Source organism: Carlito syrichta, unplaced genomic scaffold, assembly GCF_000164805.1.
Source record: "Carlito syrichta isolate Samal-C Ts95f unplaced genomic scaffold, Tarsius_syrichta-2.0.1 Scaffold288022, whole genome shotgun sequence".
In the NCBI taxonomy this organism is placed as follows: domain Eukaryota; kingdom Metazoa; phylum Chordata; class Mammalia; order Primates; family Tarsiidae; genus Carlito; species Carlito syrichta.
The window spans coordinates 22,633-32,520 of record NW_007232118.1 but is presented as its reverse complement, the minus strand read 5'-3'; the positions used below and the strand labels follow the sequence as shown (position 1 = coordinate 32,520).

Below are 9,888 nucleotides of genomic sequence, written 5' to 3'. Positions count from 1 at the left end.
CCACTCACCTCAGCCTCCCAAAGGCGCAGGATGACAGGCTGAGCCACCGAGCCCAGCTGTCCCATTTACTTCTATCTCCACAGTGATTTGGAGACTCCCAGGGCCTTAGAAGCTGCTTGATAATAATAAACATTTGTTGATTCATGTGAGTGGACCTTAGTGAGGTTAAATAACTTGTCCACACCAGGTACAGTGGCTCACACCTTTAATTCCAGCACTTTGGGAGGCGGAGGCAAGAGGATTGCTTGAGCCCAGGGTCTTGAACAGATCAGCCTAAGTAACTTGGCAAGACTCCATCTCTATAAAAAAACTGAAAAGTTAGCCATGTGCATGCCTATAATCCCAGCTACTCAGGAGACTGAGGTGGGAGGATTGCCAAGAGTTCAAGGCTGTGGTGAGCTGTGATTGTGTCACTACACTGTATTTTAGCCTGCACGACAGAGTGAGACCCTGACTCAAAAAAAAAAAAAATCTAGATTATTGGGCTTGAAGGTCTGCACACAGATACCACTGCCCTTGGGATGTGTCACCAAGACAAGCTCCACCTCTGTATTCTCTCCACCTCAGCCCCACTGGTTTCCTTACTGTTTCTAGCACGGCCCCACCTCACGGCCTGTCTTTACTGTTCCCTCGGCCTGGATATTACCCACATCTTCAAATGGCAGATCCAACATCACATGCATGGTGATGCTACCTGAGGCCCCAGACCCACCCAGATCCTCTACCACAGGGTCTAACAGGCCCCTGTCCTGTGTGGACACACCAGCGGCACATCCTAGTTTGCAATCACACATTCACCAATACCATTACTGATGAAGGTCTGTTGGCTCCTAAACTTTAAGGCCTCCAGAGGCAAGCCCCCACTTCAGTGTCTGGTACACAGCAGGTGTTCAATAAATGTGGACTGAATAAATAATCCACCTCCCACCTCTGACTTCCATCCACATCTGTCCAGTCAAAAGGGACAAATCCCAATATCCTTCTCCCCAGACTCCTGCCTGCACCCAGAGGTCCATACCAATATAGGGACCCAGTAATAATTGAGGGGTGGTGCTGTATCCTGCACGATCCTAATGCGGTGGGTGAAGAAGAAAAAAGCCAGGATCCCTGGAAACAATGAGAAAACAGGGCTGGTGGAGGATTCTTGCTAATGGAAACTGCCCCTAGCCATTCCCAACAGGCTCCCACACCCTGAGAGGCTGGGTTGGCAGCACTCACCCACACTACCCACAATCAGAAGTTTGCCCAACAGGAAGAGGAAGTCGGTAACTTTGTCCAGAACAGCCACTCTGCGGGAGATAGTGAGGGGCAGGTATGAATGCTGGCTGAGGGATTGGGAGAGGGGGGAGGCGAAGGGAGAAAAGCATCTCCCCCGACCTGATGATGTTTCTCATGAGTAGGAAAAAAGCGTTCCTGGCCGACGTGCAAAAGTTGGTGCCGTAGATGGCGATCTGCAGGGGAAAGGGAAAGAGAGAAGCATCAGGTCAGCAGAGTGGGGACGCGGGCTTCTCCTACCCAGCAGGAGCTGGTAGGTTGGCTGGGGGTCCCGAGTCCTCTCACCATGATGTAGGCATTTCTGTTGAGGAATTTAATGAACTTCTCCAAGCACCAGAAGCAGCATTTGAGACAGATCATGAGGAACTTGGCAAATTTGTTCTCTGCAGCTGGAAGGGGAGGGAGGCAGAGGTGAAGGGAGACCTGGCTAGGCCTGAAAGGGACCCCAAATACCCACATTCTCAAAGAGATAGGGAGAGGAAACTTCATCCAGTATCCCTGGGTTTCCTGTTCTACCTCCGAGGCGAAATCTACCTGGCCTGTATCCTCGGCCCCGCCCCCAAGCAGGAGCCAACCAGAACGCTCACCGCTGCCATCACCCCGCCTCCAAGGCAGAAGCCAATCCTCGTCGCCTCCCTGGCCCCACCCCCCAAAGGACAACCAATCCCAACCCACAGTCCCTCCATTGGAAAACGTTTTATTCCCGCCCCCTTTGGCGCAAACATGTCCCCGCCCAACTCTCCCTAGCAGGAGTCATAGTGGGCCAGGCCTCTTGGGCATCCCCCTCAGAAGGAAACTTTTCACTCAGTGGGCTCTCTCAGCAGCTCCTCCAACGCGGGAGCCAATGACATAAGGCCCTAAGCGCTAAGAGGCAGCCAATCACCGCCCCTCTACGTTGAGCCCGCCCACCTCACACAAGAGCCAATCCCGGCTTGCCACTCAGCCCCGCCCCCTAGCGAGAGCCAATGCCAACCGCGGGCGGGTCGCACCTTTTAGGCGCTGATCCAAGTACTCGAGCATCACTCGGATGGTCTGCACGATGGCCAGGATGAGGGCGCCAAAGGCCAGGGAGCCCGTGTGGTACCTGAGGGCCCAGGGGGTGTGGTCAGCGGTCGGGCCGGGCCTCCTTCGCCACGTCCCACCCGCAACCCCAGCCCACCTGAGCGCCCGGCTGAAGGCCGAGAAGAGCGGGAAAGCAGGCAGGTCGTCCGGCTTGCGCAGGGCCCAGTAGTAGGAGGCAAAGGCCCCGGCCAGTGTGACCTGCCCCAGCGCCAGCACGAAGTTGGCCAGCCAGAAGAACATGAAGACATTGAAGATCTGCAGGCCCAGCAGCGCCCGGTGGTAGCCTGACTCGCCACCGTAGAAGGCGAACTGGCAGCGGGCGTTGGGGCACAGGCGAGATTCATTGGAGGAGGGGAAGGTCTGCGGGAGAAGTCAAAACAGAGGGGCCGGGTGTTTCCAGTGGGCGCTGAGCATCAGGTCCAGGGTCAGGCAGACCACGAGGTAGGGCAGGAGTCGTGGAAATTAAGAGTTGGAAGGAATCAGGGGTTCAGAATAGGGGCTTGTGAAAAGGAAAGGATTGTGGAAACAAGAACTGGCCATTATGGGAGCCAAGAAAAGGGTGTGGAAGCAGGTAAGAATGTGGGGGGGAGGGGAGGATAGGTCAAGCTGAACAGCAGAAACCAGTTTGCCTTGGGAAGTTGCCTTCTCACCCCCAACCCAGCTCAGGGCATACAGCAGGTGCCAGATGTTTGCTGAGATCTCCAAATGGGGATGGGAGGTTTCAAATAATCTGGGGCCTGCTGGGGCAATATCTGCCTGGCCCACCCCAGAAACGCCCACCTCAGGATTGCAGGTTTTCCCAACAAGCGGGCAGGCAGGATCATCAAAGATCTTATAGACAGCTTCGTTGGAAGTGGACAGGAAGCTGGAGACTTGTCAAGGAAGCCAAGTTCTGGGATTGGGGGCCCCCAGGGACTTGTGGGAAAGAATCCATTCCCCCACCAGATTCCAGTCCTGCCCCAGTACTGCAGGTCACTTCTGGGCAAGTATAGCCTGTAGCCATCCCTGGGGTCAGATCAGGGCCTGGGGTGGATACACGGCCGTGCTGGCCCAGTAGGCGATGCAGAGGCACAGCAGGAAGAAGGTGACCAATGGATAGAGCATGGAGCACATGACATATCCCACAGCCCTGGGGAGAAGCAGAGACACAGGATCAGGGCCTGGATGACTCTGGGGATGACCCCAGCCTGGCCCTTGGCCCCCAGCCCCCACCTGCTGGCTTCTTTGATGAGAGCGATCGCGATGAGAATTCTCTTTCGGAGAAAGATAAGCAGCAAGATGATGATCACTTCGAGGATGCTCAGAATGACCACTGCAAATGACAGAGGATCAGCCGCCCAGGCACCCCACTCCCTCCAAGGCCTCCTCAGGGGTAGGACTGGGGGTGCTGTGACTCACTGAAGGCCATCCAGGTCTGCTGTAAGTGCAGGTATACCCGGAAATCCGTCTGAAAGCCAAGGTCCACCAGAGAGACGTCAGAGCCGGCCTCACCACGCAGTCGGGAATACTCCATGTAGCAGTGAAATATTCCTGCATGGGGAACCACAGGCTCAGCCCACCGATGCTGACCCCAAACCCGCAGAGCAGCTACAATTCCCCCATTTAATAGAAGCAAACACGAAGGCTGGTTCTCTCTCCCCACGGCTAGATTCCTCATGTCCTCAGGAGTTCACTCAAATGTCACCTTCCAAAGAGACTTCTAGAACCCCTTTTCCCAATTATCATCCCATCCTTCCATGATCCAATGCACCAAATTTTGTGTGCGTGTGTGTGTGTGTGTGTGTGTGTGTTTGAGACAGGGTCTCCCTCTAGCCCAGACTGTAGTGCAGTGGTGTGATCATAACACTGCAGCCTCAACCTCCTGGGCTCAAGCGATACTCCTGCCTCAGCCTCTTGAGTAACTGGGACTACAAGCATGAGACACCATATCTGGTTAATGTTTTCGTTGTTTTTTTTTTAAGGCAGGATTTATTGAGATGACAGAAAAGCTCCCACAGTGGGAGGGGACCCGAAGAGGTTGCCCAAGTTTTTTTATTTTTGTAGAGATAGAAACCAGTTTTTTGTTTGTTTTTTTTTTTTGAGCCAGCGTCTCACTGTGTTGCCCAGGCTGGAGTGCAGTGGCATGCTCATGGCCACCGTAGCCTTGATCTGCTGGGCTCAGGCAATCCTCCTGCCTCAGCCTTCCAAGTAGCTGGAACTACAGGCACGCAACACCACACCCAGCTAATTTTTTGATTTATTGTAGAGACGAGGTATCGCCAAGTTGCCCAGGCTGGTCTCAAACCCCTGGACTCGGGCAATCCTCTCACCTTAGTCTCCCACAGTGCTGCGATTACAGGCGTGAGCCACTGTGCCCGGCAAAACCAGTATTTTTTTTTTTTAATTTCAAAATAGGCCATCGCTTTGTTAAATTCTGGTATGTCCATGTGGCTCTTTGAGCTATGGTTGCCATGTTTCCTAGCTTTGGCCCCCACCTCTACCTTGGGGATGTGAATTTCTCTCTAATTTACTTCCTAAATAAACTATATTTTCTAGTCCAAAAAAAAAAATTCAAAATAGAGACAAGGACTTGCTGCTATGTTGCCCAGGCTGGGCTCGAACTCCTTGGCTCAAGTGATCCTCCCACCTTGGTCTCCCAAAGTGCTGGGATTACAGACATGAGTCACTGCACCCAGTCAAAAACTATTATTGTTATTATTATTGTTATTATTATTATTACTATTATTATTTTGAGTCAGAGTCTCACTCTGTCGCCCAGGTTGGAGTGCGGTGGCACACTCATGGCCACTGCAACCTCGAACTGCTGGGCTCGGGAGATTCCACCACATCAGTCTTCCAAGTAGCTGGGACTACAGGCATGCACCACCACACTCAGTTAATTTTTTTATTTACTGTGGAGAGGAGATCTCACCATGTTGCCCAGGTTGGTCTCGAACCCGTGGGCTCAGGCAATCCTCTTGCCTCCGCCTCCCAAAGTGCTGGGATTACAAAGGCATGAGCCACCACACCCGGCTCAGAAACCACTGTTAACACTAACACTTTGATATCTGTGCCCTTGAATCTAATTTAAACTCCTGGAAAGTTTAAATGAATAAACTGGTTTTTGACCATCATGTCTCCAGACTACACAGGCCTGACCTAAACAGGCCTCCTCCCTGATTTTACCCTCATACTATCTCCTTGTCATTAACCTTGCCAACTAGTAAATACTAATTATTCCCGTGTTATGGAGAAAAAAATTATTCCCGTGTTATGGAGAGGTTGAGTCACTTGCCCACGGTCACAAAGTAAGGAATTGGCAGAGCCAGCATTTGAACCTCGGACACTGTGGTGCCAGAGTGCATATCCTTAACGACCATGCTAAGTCACCTTCTTGAGAATGCCTTTTGTTGTTGATAAAGTACAACAGGCCCTAGATGGAAGTCTGTGGAGAGCCTGATTCAACCCAGCCCCCACTGAAAGGTACCGAGGTTGTTTCCAAGAGTCTGTTCTTATAAACAACACTGAGATGAACATCTTCACAAATACACTGAATAAAAGATGGAGAGTGTCTGACAGTTTAGGATAACCAGGCACAGTGGCTCACACCTGTCATCCTAGCACTTTGGGAGGCCGAGGTGGGAGGATCACTTGAGGCCAGGAGTTTGAGACCAGCCTGGGCAACATAGCAAGACCCTTTTTCTACACATAAATTTAAAAATTAGCCAGGCGTGGGGGCATGTGCCTATAGACCCACTACTCTAGAGACTGAGGCGGGGGATCGTCTGAGCCCAGGAGTTCAAGACTGCAGTCAGCTATGATCACATCACTGACCTCCAGCCTGGACAACAGAGTGAGACCTTGACAGAAAAAGTAAGTAAATAAATAAAATGAAAATTCCAGGCTGGGCTCGGTGGCTCAGTCAGTAATCCCAGCACTTTGGGAAGCCGAGGTTAGTGAATTGCCTGAGCATGCAGGTTTGAGACCTGCCCAGGCAACTTGGCAAGACCTCGTCTCTACAATAAATCAAAAATGAGCCGAGAGTGGTAGCACACGCCTGTGGGTCCAGCTACTTAGAAGGCTGAGGCAGAAGGATCGCCAGAGTCCAGCAGGTGGAGGCTGTGGTGGCCGGGAGCATGCCACTGCACTCCAGTCTGGGGGACAGAGTGAGACTCCAACTCAAAAAAAAAAAAAAAAAAAGAAAATTCCAGATGGGCCACTAGCAGGTGAAAGGGCCAGATGGTCTGCAGCCTCTGGGAAGGGGAGGTAGCAGGGAGGGGAGACGCACCGTATCCTAGCACCAGGATTACCATGACGATCATCACCCACACCATGATGCCAGCCAGGAAGCGGAGCAGGATGATGAACAGGAGGCTCATCACCATGGCAATGACCAGGCCTCTGGGGGACATAAAGAGGGTGTGAGTAAACCCCACCCCTCACCAGCCTCAAAGGGGGTTCCTGGGGAGGGCCCCTCCCTCTTTCCCCACTTACATGACGATCCAATACCAGGAGACAGTGTAATCCTCAAATATCCGCATGGCTAGCTGGCGTGCCTCCAAGACCCCGTTGGCTTTCCTGCAGAAAGGAAGGAGAGGCAGGGCTTGGACGCCACCCGATAGGGCCAGCCTCAGGGGATACCCTGCCCCAACCCAGAAAGGGCGATGCCCACGTGGCAGCTGGGGTCCTCACTTGGCACCCTCCACCAGCTCCGTAATGTTCTTCCGAGAGCCGTGCCCATCTTCGTAGGTCGTCTCGTTGCCAACCATGAGGACTCCCTTGTGGGCGTGGATGGCTGGGAAGCATCGCCGGGCCACTGCATGGAGCAGGGGCGGGACCCATCAGGCCACACCCCACAGGCCCTCCCAGCACCCACCTGAGCCTCACAGGACCCCCGACTCACGGGGCTTGCTAGGTGTGAGGACAGCCGGGCAGTCGCCATCCCGGAGGACCTCGGCCACACCCTACCGAGAAAGGGGGGGGTAAGCTGCAGCCCAGCACTGTGCCACCACCCTGCAACCCCCCCAGTCACCCGTCCATTACCTTATTGTTCTGGAAGCCAGGAACACAGAACTGCTTATAGTACTCAAAGTCCCGGGAGTTGCGGGCATTCAGATAGGTGAGGTAGCGGTCGGGGCACTTCTCCACGCAGATCTGGGCGGGCGGGGAGGGAAGGCGGTGCCAAGGAAGGGGTTGGTAGGGTCAGGACAGGGGTCCACCCACATTGCCAGGGGGAAAAGATGGAAAGCGGGGAGAGGCAGAGGGAGAGGTGGGGCATGTTACCTGGGGGGTGGGACACTGGAATTCCAGCAGCACCAGGGGGCTGGCACACTTCACAATGTTGAAATAAAACAGGTAGGGTTTGTTCCTGGGGTGGGAGAAGGGGGAATAGAAGCTGCCAAAGCTGCTGCTTCTCCCTTTTTCTTTTCTTTTTCTTTTTTTTTTGAGTTGGGGTCTCGCTCTGTTGCCCAGGCTGGATAATAGATCAACGCAGCCTCAACCTCCTGAGCTCAGATGATCCTTCCACCTCATCCTCCTGATTAGTTGGGACCACAGGCATGCGCCACCACACCCCGCTAATATTTTTTCTCTTATTTTTTGTAGAGATGGGGGTCTCACTATGTCACCCAGGCTGCCAAGTAATCCTCCTGCCTGGGATTACAAACATGAGCCACTTTACCTGGCCAGAGTTTTGTAAGTATGAGACTCATGGATGGAGGAGATGGGGGAGCCTAGAACCTTCTACCCGTGCTTCCCCAGTCCCACCAGGCCCCAAGGAGTCAGACTCACGCATTCTTTGTGCCCTTCTGCCCGCAGAACTCGCCTCGGCTATCCGTGGGGTAGATCACCTTGCGAGGGTCCCCATGGGTCCAAGCTGTGGAGGGATCCCGGAATGCTGACGCACTGTCACTCCTCAGCCCCGAGGCTGTGGCTGCCACCCCTACCTTGGAACCCCAGGTCCTGCCCTGTGTCCCACTCACCTATGATGCCCACCGCCACATAGCCCACAATGGCCAGGAGGAGGAACACGCAGCAAATGATGTCCGTACAGCCCCTGAGGAATAGAGGGGCAGCGTCAGGGTCGTGGGTTTCAGCAGCTCATCCCACCCTCCATACATACCTGCCCCTGTGCGTTATTTGAAAACATTTTCCTGAGTAGTTTAAATGCTACTCAGTGTATCAAAGGGCATGAGCAAGACTGTGCCTCTAAAAAATTATTTTATTTATTTATTTTTTTGAGTTGGAGTCTCACTCTGTCACCCAGGCTGGAGTACAGTGGCTCGCTCATGGCCACCGCAGCCTCAACCTGCTGGGTGCCGGTGATCCTTCTGCCTCAGCCTTCCAAGTAGCTGGAACCACGGGCACGTGCCACCACATCTGGCTAATTTTTTGATTTATTATAGAGACGAGGTCTAGCTGGTCTCGAATCCCTGGGTTCAGGCAATCCTCTTGCCTCTGCCTCCCCAAGTGTTAGGATTACAGGTGTGAGTCACCACACCTGGGCTCAAGCAGTACTCCCACCTCAGCCTTCCAAAGTGTGGGGATTACAGGGATGAGTTTCCATGCCCAATCTAAATTTTGATATATAATGCTGCACTGTCATTCAAGCCAGTTACAGGAATGTTTAGCTCTCTTTTGATTAAGAGTACACATTTCAGCCGGGCTCGGTGGCTCAGCCTGTAATCCCAGCACTTTGGGAGGCCGAGGTGAGAGGATTGCCTGAGCTCAGGAAGTTGAGACCAGCCTGGGCAACTTGATGAGACCTCATTTCTACAATAAATAAAAAAATTAGCTGGGTGTAATGGCATGCGCCCATGGTTCCAGCTATTTGGAAGGCTGAGGCAGAAGGATCACCTGACCCCAGCAGGTTGACACTGGGGTGGCCATGAGCGTGCCACTGCACTCCAGCCTGGGCAACAGAGTGAAACTCCAACTCAAAATAGATAAATAAATAAGCATACATTTCCCTATATCTGTACAGCAGTAAGCATCAACATTTTTTTCAAAATTTCAACTTTTTATTATCATAAGATTACATGAGAACATGGCAAAAGCCAAAACCAAATGGGAGTGTATATGATAAAGAAAAACATCCCTCTCCACAACTTGTGTCATAATGATACATCCACTGTCCATGAGAGGGATTCACGTTACCACTAAAAGGGGCTCTTGTTTTTCCTTTTTTTTCAAAGTCAGAGCCTCACCCTGTCGCTTAGGTTGGAGTGCAGCGGCATGCTCACGGCCACCATAGCCTCGACCTCCTGGACTCAGAAGAACCTCCCACCTCAGCCTTCCAAGTAACTGGGGCTACAGGCACGTGCCACCATGCCCCGCTAATTTTTTTGATTTACTGTAGAGATGAAGTCTCACCAAGTTGCTCAGGCTGGTCTCAAACCCCTGGGCTTATGCAATCCTCTCACTTCTGCCTCCCAAAGTACTGGGTTGACAGGTGAGAGCCACCACGCCTGGCCTCTGGTACCTTTTAACAGCTGTGGAGTATTACAACCTAAGGATGCATCAAGATTTATTTCCAAAAGATGGATATTAGATTTTTTTTTTTTTTTTTTTTGA

The 9,888-nt window shown here is 52.5% G+C and overlaps 1 protein-coding gene across 1 annotated transcript in view; it reads right to left on the bottom strand.

Annotated features, from left to right (window-relative positions):
- Nucleotides 1-1,004: 1,004 nt before the first annotated feature.
- SLC44A2 (solute carrier family 44 member 2) overlaps nt 1,005-9,888 on the bottom strand; it is a gene marked incomplete at both ends in the record, with an annotated part of 31,440 nt that continues 22,556 nt past the window's right edge. The window contains 18 exons of the mRNA XM_008053285.1: nt 1,005-1,107; nt 1,219-1,289; nt 1,378-1,451; nt 1,561-1,664; nt 2,265-2,359; nt 2,435-2,697; nt 3,118-3,202; nt 3,374-3,466; nt 3,550-3,649; nt 3,736-3,867; nt 6,605-6,717; nt 6,811-6,894; nt 7,009-7,132; nt 7,220-7,280; nt 7,360-7,470; nt 7,600-7,684; nt 8,107-8,191; nt 8,298-8,371. Of these exons, the coding sequence (XP_008051476.1) occupies nt 1,005-1,107; nt 1,219-1,289; nt 1,378-1,451; nt 1,561-1,664; nt 2,265-2,359; nt 2,435-2,697; nt 3,118-3,202; nt 3,374-3,466; nt 3,550-3,649; nt 3,736-3,867; nt 6,605-6,717; nt 6,811-6,894; nt 7,009-7,132; nt 7,220-7,280; nt 7,360-7,470; nt 7,600-7,684; nt 8,107-8,191; nt 8,298-8,371 (1,857 nt within the window). The remainder of the gene's footprint in view (nt 1,108-1,218; nt 1,290-1,377; nt 1,452-1,560; nt 1,665-2,264; nt 2,360-2,434; nt 2,698-3,117; nt 3,203-3,373; nt 3,467-3,549; nt 3,650-3,735; nt 3,868-6,604; nt 6,718-6,810; nt 6,895-7,008; nt 7,133-7,219; nt 7,281-7,359; nt 7,471-7,599; nt 7,685-8,106; nt 8,192-8,297; nt 8,372-9,888) is intronic.